Consider the following 21,714-nt stretch of genomic DNA (forward strand, 5'->3'; position numbering starts at 1 on the left):
GATGCAGATTGCCATTCTTCTTGGGAACAAGAAAGTACTGCCAAGGTACTTTAACCTTAAAAAGTAATGTTCCAAGCTGTGTTACTTCTGCCTTGGACAGATGTCCATTTCAGACCACCACCAGCCCTGCTTGTGGCCCACACATGGCTTCAAGTTGTGCGAGTATTGTGGCCTCATGCACTCCAAGGCCATAAAGAAGTGGGAGGTGAAACTGTTCATGGCAACCATGCGACAAGCACTGGGCTCGGCATTCTTTGGGATCCAGGTCAAGAACCAGTTTGTGTCGGCTCCCCCCTCAAATTCATCTGTTCCACCTGGTGGGCTGTCTGGTGCCATCCTTGATTATATGTACAAGTAAACCTTTTGACTTCTTGAGGACTGCTGTGATACGTATTAAGGTATCAAACCTGGGGTCATTGTACCCATTTTACTGTATTAATCCCATATTCATTGATCTGGTATATGAGTTTATCAATACAAATAAGAGACTTTGCCATTTGATTTCAAGACATATGAGCCCTGATGAAGTTCATGAGAGATATTGTGAACGAAACGTGTTGGCTGGATGTTTTTGTACATATTTGGATTAAAAAAATCTTAGGTATCCTTATGGATTTTAATTTTTTCCTGGGTGCACATTTCCATTTGTGGTATTAGCTCCTTCTATGTTGTCAGGACCATGCAGCCATATCCAATGAAGGCATGCCCAGGTGGTGCAGTATAAATTGCTTTTGTGCAAATGTATGCAAACAGAGCATACTGCACAAATGCCTTAGTCACGAAGGAGCTTTTTGTATTGTGGGCTGACAAAAGCCGGTTTTTAAATAATCATACAGGAGCCAGACGCCCTGACATCACTTACATATTCGTTAGTCCACCAGCCATGTATACTGGCCTGTTGGTGATAAAATACCTATGTCTAAGGATTTCCGAATAATGGGATTGATTCTGATTTTATTTCTCAATTATCTTAACTGCACACTTCAATATATGTTGGGCAGGCAACAACCTAGCCATTCATTTAATGATTAACTACATTAAGTCATATGAAATACATACCCTTGGTTTTCAAACTGTAGATTGGCGTGGCTATCAAGCTTCCTGAACGAGGTCTGGTGTCAGGCCTCACTGGTCTTAAGTGTCCTTGACTTTGCTGGCTGTCAGCCATCTCACTCTGAAGCTGGGCCAAATCGTGTTCAGAGAAGGAGCGGTCCCTCTTCAGTGGCAATGGGGAACTGGCCACCCTCCGCATCTCTACACTGGGGGACTCCTCCTCCTGCAAAAATATAGGGACATTTAATATTTTAGAGCCATATATCCAGACAGCAATATGAGAAGCGTTTTAGAGAAATCAATTCTTTACAGATTTTACATGATGTGGGTGTACTATGTTTAGTGCTCCATTACACAAGACTTGTTAAGTTATTGAGAAAAACATCTTAGTTTTCAACATGTGCATCTTAGGAATCATAGCAGTTACATGATGTGATTGTTAAGCATGGTGAGATTCGCACTTTATAGCATCAGAAGAGCTCCCATTATATAAACTCCACGAATTATAGCGATCATAGCATTATGATCTTAGGAGTCATTTTAATCACATTTATTAATGTATTTTTGCCGACTGATAGCTCCACTCACCCACCTTCCCCTCAGCCAACCCCATCTTCAAAACTAACCGCATTATCTACAAAGCCATCACTACAACACTCCCGCCTATTTGGCTGAGTAACTCACGACCTCAAGTGGCAATAGCCAATGAAAAGTGTACAAAATATTAAACAGCCTTCTCTACTTGAACAACATACCTCTATCCATTGCTCTAAGTTGGAAAGCAGCTTGGGGCACCAGAGAGCTTGGCTCCAGGATGGCAGCACTCTAGTGAGGCTCCTTGTGCCTGCACAATTATCCGTACTAATCCTGGCACCATCTGTAGTCTAGCATGCTGTCAAAGATTTATATGGATATTGCATGACCCATGGACTGTGCCTGCAGGTTTTATCCAATTTAAGATCTCCCCAGAGAACCTGGTGAGAAACAAGCAGGTCGAAAATGGTGGCCTGCGTGGCTCACACCATGCAACAGCTGCAAGCAGTGGAAATGGAACAAGTGAACTGGAGAGGAGCCAGTCTAGCGGGGAGGAGTGGACGGCCTTATTGGCAAGACCCTGACAACTGGTGGATGCCCAGCAGTGGTGCAGGGAACCTCTTCGTACCTACCGTGAGCTGCTGTGAGCTTGGGGGAGGGGCAGGGTTCAGCCACTTGCAGCGGGCTTACATACATGGATGACCCTCAAGGCACGGTGTGGTAGTGGTGGACATGGACATACCCATGGGGCGCGTAGACTGCCTGGTGGATTGTGACCTGGCAGGGTCTGCTGAGGCTGAGACTGAGAGCAGACTTATGTTGTATATTGCAGGGAGCTGCGCCGATGGCATGAGGCCTTAGGGCAGACTGGGGAAGGTTTCCGGACATCAGATTTCTAAACCCTGTATGTGTGATGTGAGCAGGGGTGAGTAGGACGCACAGCCCCTGTCTACAGTGATCAACAGCCTGGTGGCAGGGTGGTGAGTCTGCTCGTGCCCCCTGAGAGTATCCCGTTACCAGGGGTGGGACTCGGCAACCCACTGTGGGCCCCATGAGGAAACAACCCATGGATTTGATGACATAGCAGAGAAAGTTGAACGGCCCTTGCTGGTTTTTGGGGCACTTGGGGGAGCCACGACCCGGCCAGACGTCCCGAGCATTAAGCATGTGGAAAGGCAGATAGGGGTCTTCTGACCCAACCAACTGAGACCCCAGCTGACCATGCCTGGCCTGGATACTGGGGTCTGGGGATGCCCACCCCTGGCTTCTGAGTAACTAACACAGGGGACAACTCATACCAGAAGTAGCTCCCGAGCAGAGGGCATCACCCTCTCTACAAAAACTTGCCAACCTCCTCCCCACTGAACAGCATCCAAACCGCTCAAGGGGGAGCACCTAACATACAGTTTGGGACCTGCAAGCTAAACCACATTTTGAAACTAAGAAAGGCAGAGCACATTTAAGCGACAGGGGGGCTATGGCGCAGGAACCCCCCATTGAAGCAACAGAAACCGATGTGAAGACACTGCTTGCTCACATTCAAAAGAGTCTAACATCTATAGACAATAACATAGACACCCTGACTGATGGGGTAGGTATACCAATGTCCTCAGGGGTCAAGCTCAGCAAACGCATACCTACGGCAGAAAACCGAATCTCCAGCTTGCAGGACCACACAACTGGACATATTGAAAACATCATCAGAGCGTATAAAGAGGACTTGGAGGCAAGGTTGAGGCCTAATAATTTCTGCATAGTAGTATTGCTGGAATCAATTAATACTGGCAACTTGGCGGACTACAGCAAGCCAGCCTAAAAATGCTGCTGGGGGCGACAGTTTTTTACCATTGTTCACAGTGGAAAGAGCTCACCAGTCACTTGGTTCCAGGCCCCTGCCAGATTGTTTAGTTACCATGATTGGGATATGGTCCTTCACCTATCTTGGGAGAAGCAGACGCTTCGGCGTGAGGGCTCCACCCTCTTGTATGTTTCCGGTCCACCCTGGCAGTGGAGGAACTATCCAACGCACGTTGTGCCAGACCGGCATATAGTATGCAATGCTATACCCCACACGCCTCAAAGTAGTCAACAATAACAAAATACATATTTTCATGTCACCACAGAAGGCTAAACCATTTGTCAAGAAATTCCTAAAGGATACGTGGACAGCGAGGCCCCATGGGCTGAGGATACCTGAGGAAGATATGAACGACATAGAATGACGGCCAGGTTTTTCCCTTGGATCCAAGTAGGACATTAAGTAGACATGTACTGAGTAGTCTCTGCAGAAGACTGGGGGGCAGCCCGCCCCCAGCTACTGTAAAACAGCCATGAGACCACTTGATCCATCAGTATGAGTGAGCTCAAATAAATAAGCAGAGCGACCGAGCAGAACACTCGCTATGTTGGCACGGACGGACAGGTACATGCCAGCCATAACTCATCTGCAAATAGAGAATGACACACTATTCTATGAGTCAGATGGTATACTGTTGAAACTGGTGGACTACAAGGCCCACCTGTATACTTCCCATATAAACTGAACACCAGGTGAAATAGGACAGTACTTTGATCGTAAAATATTGCATGAATAGAGGGGCTTCTCCGATTGGGACACCATCATGGGACTCCCCACGGAGAAGGCCCCGAGAGGAAATTGGTTCCCTGCCAAATGTTATAGCATTACACAACACTGCTGAAGACAAGGTTGTTTGAGGTGTATAACAAGGCTTTGCAATGGGTGCTTTGCCACAGCCGCTGAGCGAATTGATTCTTATAAAACTCCTTAAACCAAGTAAACTGTCTGATTGTCCAAACCCATACTATCCACTGTCATTAATAAATATAGATACAAAAATCCTGGCCAAAATGTTTGCGAACTGGCTGCTCCTGTCGCTGCCCGGGATGGTGATCCTAGATAAAGCAGATTTTATGCCCAAGAGATCCACCACACCTAATTTGAGAACTCTTTTTGCACTTATCACTAGCTGAACCCTAGACAGGAAGCAGTGTCTGTTACCTTAGATGCAGCTAAAGCCTTTCTCTTGATCGAAGAGCATTACATATTTGCAGTTCTGTCGTGAATGGGCATACCACAGTACATTATTTGGTCGGGTACAGCTACTTTACACTGCTCCCACCACGCACATTAGAAAGGGCAGTCTGCTCTCGGACCTGTTCGCCATCGGTCAGAGTACTCATCAGGGGTGCCCCTTCTCCCCCATACTTTATGCATTTGCCACAGAGCCCTTGGCTTGTGTGAATCACAAGCTGAACAAGAGACACAGACTGGCGTTCTCAAATCGTAATTTGTGTCATTATACACAAACAATATTACACTCTATCTGGCTGACCCCGGGCGAAATTTCAGTCGTGTTATATTAGAGTTTACTCTGTACGGTCTGTCGCAGGAGTCACGATGAACTGGAATATGTCCACGATATTCCCACTGATTACAACTACACAACCCCACGAGCTGGAATTCCCATTAAACTGGACCACCACCTCTAACAAATATTTAGGGTTTTGGATCAAATGAGATAGGTCCACCGTGATTAGGGAAGAATATGGGACTACCATGAAGCACATAGAAGAACAGACTTGGCACTGGGCATCACTCCTGTTGTCACTGATGGACAGAATCGCATTGATCAAAATGGTTATACTGCCAAGCTTCTATACTTATTCTATACTATACCAATACCATTAACTCAGCAATTCTCCAAAACTATAAACTAGCATGTAATATCACAAGCCTGGTCAGGCAGACAATCACAGGTCCGGTGGGAGTACTGACTACCACATTAACAGGGTGGCTTAGCAGCTCCAGATGTCGAATGCACTTCACACACTTATGGCATTTACCTCCTTTCTATATGGCACTCCTGGCAATCGAACATGATAGCGCGCACCCCATCTTGATGACGGCCCTGCGGGGACAGATCCCATGCTACAACCGAACGGAGATTAACACAATACTCAGTCGGCATGGGAAAATATTTGCAAGAAACTTGACTCCCCAATACTTTATTCACCCCAACAGGCCCTGAACCATCACCCATTACATTCGCTCATGGGCAGTGCAAGCACACTGCGACAATTTCATAACTGGGGGTCGTATACAGTGGGCGACATGGTCCTGTTGAGTTGGTTTATGGAGCACCTAGAGGGGGCGTAAGGGGTGGAGCCTTCTCCGCTGGATGCTTTTACTTAATACCGACTATGGGCAGTATGTAGAGAGAGAAATCTACCCAAAGTTCCCACTAGAACCATCAGAGACAAAACCATTAACATTATTTCTACTCAAAACTCTTGGTAACAAATCTATACTCCTCTATTCACCTGAAACGCCCGGGCCGAATCCCAGAGCACGATTACAGTTGGAGGAGGACCTAGGATGGGAACTCTTGGACCCTCAGTAGGTCTATTGCCGTGGCCAAACCAGGGAACTATCACCTAATGGCAGACTGCAACTCATTCAGTTTAAGTACTTCCAGCAAGTCTATCACACTTCTCAAACACACTAGTTCCAAACAGGCCCAGAGATCATTCCTGCTGCACCAGATGCAGTATCCCAGGCATGGACTTCCTCCACTTGGTGTGGAGATGCAGGACTCTTGCAGATTACCAGTGTAAGGTGGGTGCCGCACTGTCGACCATGAAAAAGGAAGTGATCAACTTAACCACAAAAAAGGCATTTCTCGGCTATACCAAAATAGTATTAAAAACTGCGAGGTGATTCGTCTCAGTGGCATTGTTGCTGGTGAAGAGGCAGGTATTCTGTGTGTGGGGGGCGACCGCAGTCCCAGAGCTCAAGATTGGCTGTGAGATATTGTGTACTGTAATGAACAATTGAAGCTCAACTACACGATGATTCCACAGACATATGGGGGCTCATGCCTATCAACTAAGTCAAGACACTAGGGATGCAGGTGCGGAATGAGTGGGTCTGCTGGGTCCAAATACACATGTGGCTGTTTGGGGTTGCAACATTGTGGCGCTGGGAAACGGATTTCAACTACCTTTGGGCATCACTGAATAGGGTGTTGCCCTGCACAGGAGATGGAAAGGAGGATTGTATAGTTTCGAATTGGGTTTACAGTTGTATTAAGGGAGCTCTACCTGTATAATGCTTATGGGGACATTATAATGTGCAGATGTTTACTTATTTTTTTGTATTGAACCATGTGCTGTACCTCTTCATATGGAAACTCAATAAAAATAAAGAAGTTAGGAAACAGCTTCAAACAATATTACATCATGACAACAGTCCATTTGCTATCTGAACTTGGCTCCCCCTCCAATCACGTGTTCATTGTGTCTTTGCCTTTGGGCAGGTACAGAGACCCACTGCCTTTTGGCTAGGTTTGCCCTATACAAATAGCACATACTTTCATACCATCTCATAATAGTTTCCCGATAGATACCGTACTTCATTTTTAATATCCCTTCCACAACAGTTGGGGCTTTGTCAAATCTTTACAACTGAGCACTATTGGACCTTTCTGACAGTGCCCTAGGAAAGTGAAGTAACGCATTTCCCCTGGAACTATCATAGATTCCCCAGTGTCTCCTACCATAACCATACTAACATCAGGTGTAAGTCTGATCCAGGAAGCAGCACTCAACTGGGAGCAAACTTGCATCATTGTAATCAATGATCTGTAAGCTATAAGGGCCCAACACATAATTCTAGACTCACTTTAGAGATCATAAGCAATGTGAGCATTTAACTTAACAGATATCGATGACTGAGGAATTCACATTTATGGATGGGGTGTTCATGCGTGTTTGTGTGCCTCTATTAATACAATACTAATACAATATTGCATAAACTGTCATAACACACAAGAATATTTATTAAGGGATATCTGTAGCACAGTTCTTGAACAATAAACAAGTTGATCTAGTAAACATGCCACAATAAGCACCACTGTTTAAGCCCTTGAGTACTTCAAATTTTCTTTAGGTTTTCGAGTTTGCAGTAAAAAAGCAGTCTTTCTAAACAAGCATTAGTAAAGGTAATAGGCCTGGCTTTATTGTGACAATGCAGGCAAAAGAAGGCACACAGAAATTGTATTTCCATGCAGTAGCATCTTAAAGGCAGACCAACTGGCTTTTCCAATGCTAGGTAGTGTTGTATTTTGTGGTGGTGGTATGGTATGGGTGGTGTGGTGATGGTACAAATGGTGTAATTGGTGGTACTGGTGGTGCTGTCAGAAGTGGAGGTGTTATTGGCAGTTTTGGCGATGGTGGTGTTATGATAGTTGTTGTGTAGTTGTCGGTGATAGTATTGGTGGTGCTAGTCAGCCTGTCAATGTGTACCCAATGTAAAGCCAATAAACTACAATAATGGTCATGCTGGGCTTGCACACAAGTCATAACAGAAGCATTAAAAAATGTCTGGTATGTGCCAAAACACTGAAGAATAGGTGAGAGCCCAAGAGTACGCCTAAGATCCTATACAAGGGACAGTTAACAGAGCACTACTGTGCTGAATTAGTGCTTCTTTAAGAAAAGAGCCTTCATCTTCTTTCTAAACTGCTGGAGAGTTGGGAATTTTCACCAGTCAGAAGCCTTCAGGATTACTTATTTGTTGCAAGGCATTCATGAGAGTAACATAGGCCAGGCAGTTCTGGGGCTCCCACCGCTAAGGGTAGCTCTCACTTGGCTGAACATTTTTCTGCCAGAAACGAGGTGGTATATTTTAGTGGTTTCTCACCAGTTCTTCAGGTGGTGGTCCCTCTATGTGTTCACCCCACTGAGTGAATTCTACAGTCTTGAGTGCTTGAAAAGAACTGGAACAGGACAGTTCTTCCTATCTTGGTAATGCATTTTGGTACAGACCACATTAACAAACAGGATGTGGGCTCTTACTTCTGAGATGTTCATCTCCTCCATCTCTGCAAGGGTAGGTGCCTTGAGCAGGACTCTGGGCCGTTGCCGGTGACTACCTGGCTCGGATAGCGAAAGGTTTATGCAAGATGTGGACTTGATGTCAGTTGTACAGGCATTCACAATGCAAGGCAAAGAGCCGAAACCTGTTGAAAGAAGATCACATAGCCATGGAAAAAACAGAATACAAGCAGGTGTCTGGCACTTTATACCTAACTAGTTCTGCTACTACTGGTCAGTACTGACAAGCTATCAGTGAAGAGATTTCCAATCTCAGAACTAGTGTTATCCAATAGCAGCTCTGACACCGAGACTGTGATTAAACCAAAAATCCATGGGCTCCTAGACAAAAAAGCAAAAGTCTTTATCTTTAAGAACTATTCAGTCATAGTTTGCACTTTGACCGCTTTGTCAATGCATGCATCATCTTCTTTTCTAACACAAGAGCTACAGACTGGTCTGCCACATAAAATCAACTCTGCTTTGGGGACTGCTCTACTATCTGCTGCCTGGACCTAAACACATCTCTGCTGGTGCATTCCAGTTCGTATCTGTCACACCCTCTCCTGTTCCAATAAATAGATTCTAGGCAGTATTCAAAAGTTTCTGACATCATGTAAACATAAATTTCATATGAACTTAAAGTTCTATGTAAAGCACTCTAACACCAAGTAGGCAACAGGGGCTGTAGAAAAACATGGAAATAAAAAAGGGGCAGGTTCTATCCAGTTGTAATGAGTATTCCTGAGAAGTACAACACTCATAATCTCAAACTTATCCAAGTTTACTTTGAAAGTAGCAACTGCCATATATATCTTCAAAACATCAATCACCTTTGTTACTGGGTGTTCAAAGTTTCTCATGGTCATTATTATGCCATCTATAAAAATGTATGTTTGTCTACCCTGGGACACCAGCCACCTTAGTGGCCATGGCTCACGGTTCACTGCAACCGGCCCGCCATGCATGGGGCAGAATCAGACACCCCCCACTCCCCCAGGGCCGCGGCGAGCCGGCTTCCCAGCCTCCTGCCTGGTCAGGGGCAAGACCCACCCCAAGCAGACGCCATCACTGCCCTGTAGGCACAAGCACCTTTAGCTTACCCCTGGGAGATTGTTGTCACAGCTATCTCTCTCCTGTTGCCCCTCTCTTTGCGAGGGTTTGATCCCTCCCACACCAGGGGGTGCTAAAAAGGCCCCCAGGGTCACCACCTTAATCTATGGCATGGGCCCTGCAGTGTTTTCTTCCTCGGTCTCCCCGGGGCAAATGGTGCGAACTCGGCGCTCGTGTCTTGTCTGCAGGGGTCTCTGGGGCCCTCTGCAGACCGTCCGTGCCTCTGGGACCCCATCCCCTAAGACTCTGTTGGCATCCGTTCTTCCCAAGCAGGCCTGTTTGTTGCCCACTGCGGGGGCTGCCAGAGCCAGCACCCGGCCGATGGTGCAAAGCTGCTCGGTCCTCCAAGTTACGCTGCCATGGGCATTGCCATCTTATCCAGCCTGTGCTGGGAGCAGGCCATCAGCACCACACATCTTCCCTTGTGGAGCACCCGGCCATGGCCCCAGAACATTCCGGTTTCTTCACCGGCCCGTCAGTCACCTGGGAAGCTGTAGGTTCTCTGCCTCCACAGGACTGTGCATTGGAACTGAGGGCTCACGCGGCCATCTTGTCTCCTGCTAGTTCCACTCCACACCACGTTATTTTTCAGTTAAAGCAACCCAGGTGTACAGCCATGTCATGCACTCTCAATTTGTCCTTCCCTTTACATAAGCCTTTTAGCTAAAGGCCTACTTATCGCGTGAGGGATCTACTTATTTTTTATTTATAAAGTTTTGCATAGCGCAAACATGACCAGTAAGGGTATCAGAGTGCTTTACGGGGGAGAGTGAATAAACCAGTAAAAGAATAAAGTGCAGTTACGACATAAATGCAATCATAGAAGAATAAAAAATGGAGGAGCGTGACCTCCCCAGGAGATCAGAACGAGGTAGTCATGATCAACAGAATAAGAGTACAACTGGTAAGGTCGATCGATATATTATATGGTGACAAATTTTAAGCCAACCGTTTATTCATCAGGAATGTTTTCACTTCTAATTTGAAGGAGGCGGTAAAGGGAATAAGACGGATTTCCTTTGGAAGAGAATTCTGTTTTGATGGCGTAAAGTTTGAGACGGTTAAGCGCAAGCCAGTTCTGAGTATTTTGTAGAATAACGTTGAAGGTATTGGGGTCATCAGGGGAGGAGATTTTCAGGTACAGTTGTCTGTCATCTGCACAGATGTGATAATGAATGTTGGAGGATGCTAAGGAATCTGCTAAATGTTCCATGAATACGTTGAAGAGAATGGGAGAGAGGGAAGATCCCTGTGGGACTCCCAGAGTGACCGTAGAGGGCTTCGATAGAGAATGCTTGACCTTGATTCTTTGGGTTCTGTTATGGAAGAATGAAGTAAACCATTGAAGGATGATCCCTAATAACCCATCCTTCTTTCAAGTAGGTTTGAAAGGTTGACGTGTTTCACAGTGTCAAATGCTGAGGATAGATAAGATAAGACACGCTTCATTCTGATCCAATATTGATAGAACGTCATCTACTATGTGTGTGAGTGCTGTTTCTATACAGTGATCTTGGCGGAAACCAGCCTGGTATTGGTCTAGGAGTTGGTACTGATCTATGTGATTGCAGAGTTTGATCTGTACACATTTCTCGATAAGCTTCGCCAGAGTGGGAATGCTGGAGATTGGACGGAAATTGTTTAAGTCTGCGCCATCTGCTGTTGGTTTTTTTAGGATGGGTTTACCTGTCCTTCTTTAAGACAATCAGGGAGGGTGCCTTGAAAGAGAGAGGCATTTACAATCTTAGTCCATGAAGGGAGGATAGACAATGAAGTGATTAGATGGTGTCAGCACTGTGAACAAATAGTGAATGTCAATTTCCTTGAGGGGGTGAATGTGTGCCAGGAGGCATTGTTTTTGGGGGGAGAGCTCAGGGTGACCGATAGGGATAGCAGACTGTGCTGGATGACTAATGGTGGGTAAGTTAAAGGGTATCAGCTCCCTCAGCGTCTGGAACTCCTTTTCAATAATGACCGATTTTTACATTCTTTGCAATTAGAAGGCTTGTTGGAACCAATACCAGGAAAGTAGGGTTGGTTGTTGGATTGTTGCTCGACAGTTTCAAAATGGCTTAGTCCAGTTACTTATGGGCTGCACTGCAGCTACCGTGCCTACATGCTCATGAAGAGCCTTCACTACTTTCTCAGTTGCTCTTCATGGAAGCACCGCCTTTGTACATTCTGTGGCTCCCAAATCGCTGTTTGGTTTCTTTTGTGCTTCTGACGTCCCTACACCCGCAGGCGGCTGCAGATAAAATTCATGGCGGTAACTGAGGACAGCTTGACTACATGCACATAGGATAATTTGAGGCCAGTATGGCCAACTGCAGATTTCACATAGGTGTTTCACGGTCTTCCATGCCACCACGGCTCACCACGCATCTACTCATTCTTTCGGACACACTTGCTGGGATTTCAATATCTTCCCTCTCATAGTACTAGAAAATACTGCATAATATGATGCGTTTAGTGGCTTAGAGGAGCCAATCCAGTCTCCTTGTCAATTAACATCCATAAAATCCGCACACATTCATGCCAGGAATGAATTCTGTATCTTCAAGTCTTGTCAATGCGCCAACAGTGGTGCACGTAAAATCATTTTTAACCTAACTCACCACCAGTTCCAATACTTCCTATCTTAACATGCTATTAGTCCAGGGAAAGGGACTTGAAAAATTTGTTAGTTCTTTTCTTGGCTCATTGGTTACCTGGAGAGCTGCATGAATTTCAGAAGTGACTATTTACATTTAATTCTCTGATATATTCAGAAATTTACCCGACTTAGGGAAAATATGTCTGACCTCCATCTTGTAATTTATAGTCTTCATATGAATCCCCGAACCAAGTGCCCTTGGAAGCTACACTAGTTACAGGAGCGGAGTGCCCACACTTTCCATTGATTCCCCATTCGCTAGCATACCTTTCCCACTCTTGTGGTGAGCTTCTACAGGGCGAAGTTTCCGCTCTTGTTTGATTTCTTCCAGAATCTTTTCATGAAGGCTCCTCTGCTTCAGAGGCATAGGCTTCAGACTCCTTTCTGATACCTAAAGGCATTGAAGTGGAAATGGGTAAATGTTTATGTTGAAAACTCACACGTGTTAAACTCCATTTGAATCAATGAATTGTCTCTTATGATTTCATGGTAATACCAGGTATGGAGATTTCTGAAATTAATCATTGTGATCCTTGTGTTAAGGGGCATTTCAACTGGTTGGGGAAATTCCTAGAGTTGTCGTGTATTTACGTGGTGTTGAGATTAGGTAGAGGAGGTCCATGTGATTTACTCTGTTTAAGGTTGCTTTAGGTTCAATGGACACATTCCTAGAGCTTCACTGTGTTTAATGAGTCTTCAGGCTCATAGTCAAATTCCTCAACTGTAGTGTGCTGAATGCATATATGCGTGTAATTATTATAGAGAAATTCACAACATATTTTGCACACATATGTACAAAAAACTGGAAACAACCACATAAACTGTTGTTCCCGATTGACAATGCCAGGATCTTTGGATTTCTTGTTGCACCAATGTCACTATGAAAGACAAAGGAGGTCTGAAAGATGAGCATATATTTACGGCAGATGTATGCCACATCGTATTGGATGAGTGTAAGGAGCCTGACCAATGTAAATAGTGTGAACGTTGAAACTTTGCACTATGTTTCCCAAACATCCGTGTGTTTCTAGTAGACTTACAACTTAATGCCGCACAAGTAAACAGTGGATAATTTGTGGAGCAGGGCTTAGGACACCTCCATTTTTTAAATGTGTGAGAGGAGGGAAGTCATTGCGTTGAAAATCATTTTCTACTTTGAAAAAAGTAAAGTTTCACATTTACCTTAGCCCCAGTCCTGTAGAATTTTCACAGTGGTGTAATTGCTGGGATATTGGGTTGTCGATCTGGGCAACTTGATGTCATTTAGGAGGAGAACCAGTGTAAGAATGCATCCCCAAATTCCATCTGTGATGATGTAGTGCTCCTTGGAACTTGGTCATTGGTTTTAGAGGTGGGCAATAGATCAAGCAGGGGTTTGAGATGAAGGGGCTGTTGTTTGGGGCAGAGTATCATCAATGAACTGGACTGTGGGTGACTCGTGCCATTGCATGGTTTGAAACCCTACTTGTAGTCGCATGGAAGTAACTGGCGTTAATTTGACCTGGTAGAGTGACAACAACTTCTCTCTTGGTTTCTCTCTGGGAAACGGTACATGTTTGATGGATTGGCAGCTCGTGGTGTTGACTGAATAGAGGTTGCTGTAGAAGGAGTACCTGTCCAGTTTTACATGTGTATGGCAGATGTCTTGTGATAATACGTTGACAATATTGAGAAGCAGTGTTGGTGCTTGTATAACGAGAGAGACTTCACAGTGATGGAAACTGGAATAATATTTGAAAGATCACGGCATAGTCTAAATGTGTGCCTTTAGCAATATTTTGTATCTATAATCCATATAAACAATGACTGGAATTTTGCAACAGTAAATGCAACAATTCATATATAATAATCAACATTTATATCTCAACGAGTTTTAATTTTTCACCAAGACTCTTTGCCAGATTATTACATTAGATGGATGAATTCATTTATGGGTCTCGTGTTTGTATATCTATTTTGATTATATTTAGTAAGAAGGTATCACAAAATACTTCAATACTCAGCAAATATGAATGTGTCCAAAATTACTCCTTTTATGATCGCTTTTAGTTTCCGAAAACACTATCTTGTCTTACGTGGAAACAGATGTTTCTTAAACTATGGGTTTGGGGCGAAATGTGAACACTTTTGGAAAATATACTGCCTCACTGCGGAGAAGGATTTTATAGAAAGGGGAAGGAATAACTTTACAAGCTCCACCTTTACCCCTGCCCCCCCCCCCAACCCCCCTTGCTAGTCTCTACCAAACACAACCTTTCAAAGATGTAAAAAGCCTACCGGTTTGAGAGGTGGTCGAGACCTTATAAAGTCCAAAATGAGTTCGTGTGCATCTTTCTTCACTTTTGGAGGGATATCACCATCCACCTGTGGAATGAGAGAGTACAACTGAATTTAGGTCTAGAGAAGGGTTTGGGATATCATCCTTTTTTTAAGTATAGATTTTTATTGGCATTTCCAAAAGTACATTACCAGATTTGACTAAAATGCATCGTATAACATCCAACAGAACTTCTCTTAAAGTCCCCCCTCTCCCCCAACCATCCACCCCCCCCCGCAATCTCCTGCAGGCTCTAACGCCTTCTTTGTAGGATAAATACGTACAGTGAACTGTCGACGAAATGGATCAAAAGACAACAATGCAAGCAGAGCATACATAGGGCACAATGTGTAAGTCCCTGCATAGTGTCTACTACAACCTTATCTACCCCTCGTTCCATGTCACTCTGAGAGCATCGCTGCCCAAGCCCGTAGGTCATCCGCCAGTTTATCATCCTGGCGTGTCTTACTCATGTGGCTCCCTTCAGCGTTCGTCCACCCAGCCATATCCTTCAGCCAATCAGCAACTTTCGGTGCTCTCGACAACATCCACCCTATTTCTCCCCAATGCTTTGCTAGCACCAGCCCCAGAATAAGGAATTTTCTGCTTAATTGCTTCTTCTTCCTATTAGGGAAAATCATCTTTGTAGTGACAAAATACAGGTGAGTTTTTAGATTAGATAAGTGACAAGGAACATCACCTCTGGTACGAGAGAGTATGGTTCAGGTCAGCAGCAGGAAATGACCTTGAGACATAAAGGAGTGTGGAGAAGGAAAGAAGAAGACCTGAGAAAAGCAGACCAGAAAAGGGGAGATGAAGCAGCTCAGATGGAGTGAAAGATATAAAATAATGAGGGGCAATGTACGGAGAAACAAAATGTGTGTTTGAGGAACAATACAGTGATGGAGGAATAAGTAAATGGAAAGAGACTGTAAACCTGGGGGGAGCGTGTACAACAGGACTCAGGGCCATATGTATCAAGCAAATTCGCATTCGCAAACTCCGAAATTTTTGGTTGCGAATGCGAATTTGCTAAATGGTATGTATGAAGGAAAATCGGGTGCAAAATAAGGAATCGCAAAATTTGCGATTCCTTATTTTGCAATTGCATTTAAGGAATCCCACATTTTGCGATTCCTTAAATGCAATGTATGAAGCAAAAAAAATTAGCAAATTGTCCTTAAGGAATCGCAAATTACCACCAACTTCTAGTTGGTGGCAAGTTGCGAATTCCTTGAAAAATGCATATTTTGCATTTTTCAAAGTGCCATGTGACGCACATACATGCCCATAGGGCATTTATGTGCGCCACATGTTCACCCATGCATATATCAGGGGTGCATCAGGGTGCCCTTTGGACACCCCTGCACCCTTGAAATTATTCTCAATTTGCGATTCTCAAATTGCGAATTGCAAATTGAGAATACCTTCCCATTCATTCCTATGGGCCTCCTGGCCCATAGTAATGAATGGGAAATTATTCCTGAATTGTGATTCGCAATTTGCTAATCGCAATTAAGGAATTTTAAGAAATCGCAAAAAAAAATGCGATTTTGTACTTACATCCCTATTTGCGATTCTCAAATAGCGATTTCTTAAAAATCGCTATTTGAGAATCGCAAATCAGGTTGATGATACATATGGCCCTCAAAGAGTTAAAATGCATGGAGGAGTAAAGGGTTGGATGACACAGGTAAAGAGTGATGTAATTGTTAGCAAGGTGTGTTTTGTTGACTCAGGCTGATAACGAAACAGCATCAAATGAACTGATATGTGGTCACGTGTTTATTATTTGTAAAATCAGGGCCAGCTTGCACAAACACTGATAATGTAATCTGAGCAAGTCACGAACGGGACAATGGCCAGGATGATGCAAGAAGGAAGTAGAAATGGCCCAGCTTTCGTTTCATTAGCTCAGCTTGAATTGAATTGATGGAAAGCAGAATTACTGAGCAGTCCCTTCTTCTTTCGTCAACGTGTTTCATTACCTCCACGTCCGTCTTCCTTGTCGAATGTCTGAGGCATTCCCTTTCAGGAACCCTACTGCCTCGAGACAGGTACATTGTAGTCTTAAAAACAAAAGACTTTGAGTTTTTGTAAGTCTTTTTACTCCCACCCTTAATAACCTGCTCTTCAGTCACTTCCTGTTTTGTTCTGTATTTGATGCAGTAATAATCCTGCGAGCACAGGTAAAAAGTGTATTAAGAAAATATAATATTTCTAAATGTCATAAAGAATTAAGTCCAGCACGAACAGACAAAGGTGTAATGCACACGAAGTTCTCTTACGCCCCTCACTTTACGGCGAATCAGAGATGGGGCAATTGTAAGTGGAGAGACTACTGGCAGGGTCATGAAGTCAATAAACAGAGATTATGTTACATATTAGAGAGTTATGGTTTGAAACTCCTGTGTCTGAACCTGAGGAACTATTGTCTCAATTTAAAACAGCAATCATGGATTATTTTTCTCTAAATAAAACCATTAGGGACATTATAGGGAAAGAATGCAAGGATGTGGATCTTGATAGGTTTCTTCCCTTCCAATCAAAGAGATGCCCTGCAGAAAATTTTTAAACAGAACTTCTGTCATTTCTAAAAGTGAATTCTATTTTTGCAGTTATGGATGCCGTTCCCTTTATTGCATCTGAAAAATCTACTCCTCATGATCTGTGGGGTACCAAAGTTATAGCAAGTTGAAAATTAACATATTCAGCTATGAACTTTTTTATGCTTGCTGGATCTTACAGTGCATGTGCAAGTCAAATTTTATTGAATGGTTTCCAAATACTTTGAGTCAGTGCAATAAAGGAAAGGCTGTTGGGACATTTTAGTTTCATTGCTTACACTAGCTTTGATGATGTTTGGTCGATAGCAAGTGCTTCAGGGACTGGAATTGCTTCTCAGAGACATTGATGATTAAAGTCATGGGAGATGCAGGCAAATAAAAAATCTCTAATTACACTTCTTCTGTACTTTGGTCCAAAGGTACTTAAACAACTGTAGAAGAAAAAGGTGATTCCAACCATTTAACTATCGACAAACCAGAGAAGATTAGAGACAATCCCATCTGCATCAGTTCGAAGGCAATCTGAGCAGCCCTTTGCTTGGAAAGATCATGGCAGCCTGCCATTGACCTCAATTTTTGCTTCTAGGTGCTTATAATTTCCCAGGAACCCCATTCAAATAGGTCTTCAAGCCCTACTGTAAGCAGCACTTTCACCTTGTCAAACGCCTTATCAGCTTTGACAGGAGGCCGGTTCCCATCAAAATATTTCTGGCTCTGGCCACAATATGCAGAATTTTTAGTATTGAGACTGGATTACCTATCCTTAATAAAACCTGCCTGATGTGGCTTCATCAAGCCAGGAAGAATGCTTTCCAACCTCATCACTAGTGTTTTGGATAAAAAAGAGTACCATTCAGATTAAGAGAGAATATCTGTTTTCTATGTATGAGATTTGAACGCCTCATTCATATTTGGAACTAGAGCCGCTGGGAGCAGAGCCGGCCCAGATAGTATCTCTTTGAATAGTTTGTGTATAGTTTTCAGCACTAGTAAGCTACAGACCCTAAAGAAGCCAACTAAGAACCCAACTGAGCTCAGTGACTTAGAAGATATACAGCTCTTATAACCTTTAGCGCCACATCTTTAGATTTTGAGGCCTCCAGAACCTTTATGTTCATATCCGTGATCATCAGCATGTTTCACTAAACCTTCAGCAGAGTATAGTCCTATCAAAAATGCTGGAAGCTGTATAGTTTATCCTCTTCTTCTGTAACCGTGCTTCTTGTCATCGATCTCTCTATGAAGAAACATGTTTGTTTAACTAACAATTTAAGAGACAGTAGTTTTCCAACTTTATTTTTTTCCACATGATATTGTGAATCTAACCTGGTCATCAAGCAGTATATTTTATTCATCTCAAAGATTCGAACCTACTCTCTCAGAATCAAAACCTTACACCATAACCATTGTGATTGTCTGCCTTGTATGTCGATTTTGCAGCCCATAGCTCCTGTCTCAGAGACACCTGCAGCCACCCCATTCTTCTGCCCCTATCTGCCTCAAAAATGAATTGTTCTCTTACCACCTTCTTCAGGACATTCCGTAAGTTTCCTGTGCTCACTTCTCCCACTGAGCTATTGGTTAAGTAATCCTTAATAGATGATGTGATGTTCTCTTGAACTACAGGATTCTTATGCAATATATAATTCTATCTCCAATGACTTCTATGGCAAGGACATCTCACTCCCGCCCATCTTATCATTCCCAGCCCACCTCCTCCACTATGTGCAAAAGGCATTTGTCTGCCAAGAGATCATACAGCTTAGCATAAGTTCAGTGCGCCCTTTAGTAAAGGAGGAAGTCTGTTATGAGCTGATGGCGGCACCTCCATAAGTCCATTTCTCCCCATTGCATGAAAGTGCAACCAAGCCCCCATATGTGTGGCCTGTGGTTTGTTGCAATAATTACTAAATGTAGGTGACCTGCCACTTAATGAGGTCCCATGGCTTTGCTCAACATTTCTTCCATAGCTTTCCTGAGGCGATATTCCCATCCCATGTTAGGGATATAATAGGTACAATGTCCTCAATCATCGCATCGTTCAGCAGTATCCTTTCTCCCTCTTTGTCTGGGATGCCAGGACTTTATATTCCACTCCCCGAGAAAGAAGAATGAGAAGAATTTCTATGCCTGCAACTTCCTTCAACGGGAAAGAGAAGTTATGGAACGTATGTAGTTTGCATGCAGCTTTCGTTAGAATGTAAGAAGCAAACACCCACAGGGATTCAAGTCAACTCCCTCGACATACTTGACAGGGATTGTAAGCCCTGGAATTATATGTAGTTATGGTCACCATTGTGTGAGAGAAAGGCCTTATCGCTGTGAGTTTCCCTTAATGCAGTATGTGCAGAACCCTTAAGTTTATCAGGGGCATACTTTGCATGATACATTACATCATGTTGCTGTAAAGCCATACATTTGTCTTCCCCTCTGCGCTTTTTCAATAAACACCTCTACAATTAAAACTACAACTCTTTCTCTACAGCAGATTGAGCCCTCATCTCATTCCCAAAATCTTGGGAGCATTTGTTAGGGATCTTGTAGACCACTCTTTCTCTTACCAGCTAAAGTTGATTCTGAACAGGTGTCCCCATCTCTATTTGCCTCTTAAGCCCTGAAAAGGTTGTCACTGGTCTGAAAGCTTTCCTCTTCTCTAGCATGATCTGTAAAAGGTCCTAAAATATGTGTATATCTGCACCATTGTAGGACACCTCTACATCACCATGGGACAAGGCCATGATACACTCCTAGTCTTCAAAGTGGTGTACCGGAACTAGAATGTCCAGGAGAGCTGAGGTTTTGTGGGACCATCTGGCAATTTGATGTGCCCTGTCAATTTGGATAGGAGTTCAGCCTCTGATTTCCAAGATGACCTAATCAGTTCTTGCTTATATTTTGTGATGTCATTATCACTGCCCACCTGGGAAATCCTCTAGTACTGATAATGTTCCATCTGCACCTGTTCTTAAGGTCCTCTTGCTTTTCTTGTAAGATTGTTTCTGCTCCTCCAGTTCCACAGTATGGGCTCTGACTTATTTTGGATCCAAGGTGCTTTATCCATTGTTTACTCTATTGCCCAAATCTGAAAAATCCATGTTGGCATCTTTTAAGTCTTTCTTTAGCTCTTCCCTGATGGTGCTGATTTCCAAAATAATGTCCACAAATAATTGCTGCGTAAAGCTCTTGATCACTGCCTTATTGTTGCCAGAATCTTGGGCTTCTATGGGCATTTTTCTTTCCTCACAATACTTCAACTGTCTTTTTCCTGTTGGAGCTTCTCTGCTCTAGCAGCTCTTTTATGTTGCCCTCTCACTCTCTTTGCTCTGAGACGTGTGATTGTCTCATTATATCCCTGTGCATCTGTAGAAACTATTCCATGTGTGCATGAAATATGAGGCTGAACTTAATATTTATGAAGCGTACACCAGACTAATTTGTCAAAATAAGTAGTTACTTAAAGAGAATTTCTCTTCCTTGATTCAGCTGTCCTAGGCTGTTAATGGACTGCCTTTGTCTTACTTGCTACTCTTCGCATATCTGCTCTTCCTTTGTACTTCCCCTCAGCTATTGCTCACCTTATTTTACCATTAAGCTGCGAGGCCAAGTTTCTTACGGGGTCAGTGCCATCCACCACCTTCATGTGCCATGCCTCTAAAAACCTGTCAAAGACCACACTTGGAGCCCTAGCTTTAATTTTTGCGGCTCCCTCCTGTGTCTTTGGGGCAGCACCACCTTGAGCCTCAGATGGCAGGCGAAACACCCTCTCCAAGGCCATCCATCTGAGAATCAGTCTCAGGTGCCTCACATCTGCACACCCTTCAGGTCTTGTGCGTGTATCATTGGTGGGTTGACAATGGGAGAGGAGTCTCACTTCCACAACACATTAGCTGGTCACTACCTTGTCCTGTTTATGGCTTAGCCACTTTCACCCCACCCAGTCAAGTAGGACAGCACAGCCCTCCCTCTTCCCACAGTGCCCCTGCATAAAGGTTGCATTATTGGCTTCTTGCTGTTCTTCAGTGCAAGATCATTACCTCATGCCTTCACTGGAGTCTATTCGTTCCTTGTATTGTGCCAGGCAGGCTCTGTGACCTCCTCACTGAAGTCCCCTCTGTCCGCTAACTGCGCCACCAATCTTGTGGTCCAACTTCCCTTGCTTCCAGTTTTATAAATCCGGAGTACTTCCAGCATCTCCACTGCAGGCACTCTTCCAGCATCTCCACTGCAGGCCCTCTTTCGGCATCTTCACTGCAGGCACTCTGCTCACTTCGTCCCTGGAGGAGATATCCGGCCTGTAACTGCACCTGCTCCTCTGCTTGCAAGGGGTGCCGCATGCTGCTGGCAGGGGAGCTTTGGTGAATTTGCCCCGTCTTACCCTCCACACTCGATGCTCTGTCAGACAAGGTCTGTGGTCTGCTTTCCTTCAGGCCTGTACCCCTTGTTGTCACTGCGATTGCTGTCCCTAAGGTGTACTTTACAACAGCCATGACCTCTGAGCTCCGCTCTTCATCTATGAATCACACGACCAAGCACCAACCTTGGGATCCTTCTGGGACCGACCAGGCTGGAACAAATTCTCCTGC

The 21,714-nt window shown here is 44.0% G+C and overlaps 1 protein-coding gene across 1 annotated transcript in view; it reads right to left on the reverse strand.

Moving 5' to 3' along the window:
- SPIRE2 (spire type actin nucleation factor 2) overlaps positions 1 to 21,714 on the reverse strand; it is a 248,938-nt gene that overhangs the window by 46,054 nt on the left and 181,170 nt on the right. Inside the window, exons 6-9 of the mRNA XM_086945787.1 lie at positions 14,525 to 14,611; positions 12,515 to 12,638; positions 8,464 to 8,627; positions 1,060 to 1,276 (exon numbers count right to left, since the gene is read on the reverse strand). Of these exons, the coding sequence (XP_086801913.1) occupies positions 1,060 to 1,276; positions 8,464 to 8,627; positions 12,515 to 12,638; positions 14,525 to 14,611 (592 nt within the window). The remainder of the gene's footprint in view (positions 1 to 1,059; positions 1,277 to 8,463; positions 8,628 to 12,514; positions 12,639 to 14,524; positions 14,612 to 21,714) is intronic.

Source organism: Lissotriton vulgaris, chromosome 12 (genome assembly GCF_964263255.1).
Source record: "Lissotriton vulgaris chromosome 12, aLisVul1.2, whole genome shotgun sequence".
Lineage (NCBI taxonomy): Eukaryota > Metazoa > Chordata > Amphibia > Caudata > Salamandridae > Lissotriton > Lissotriton vulgaris.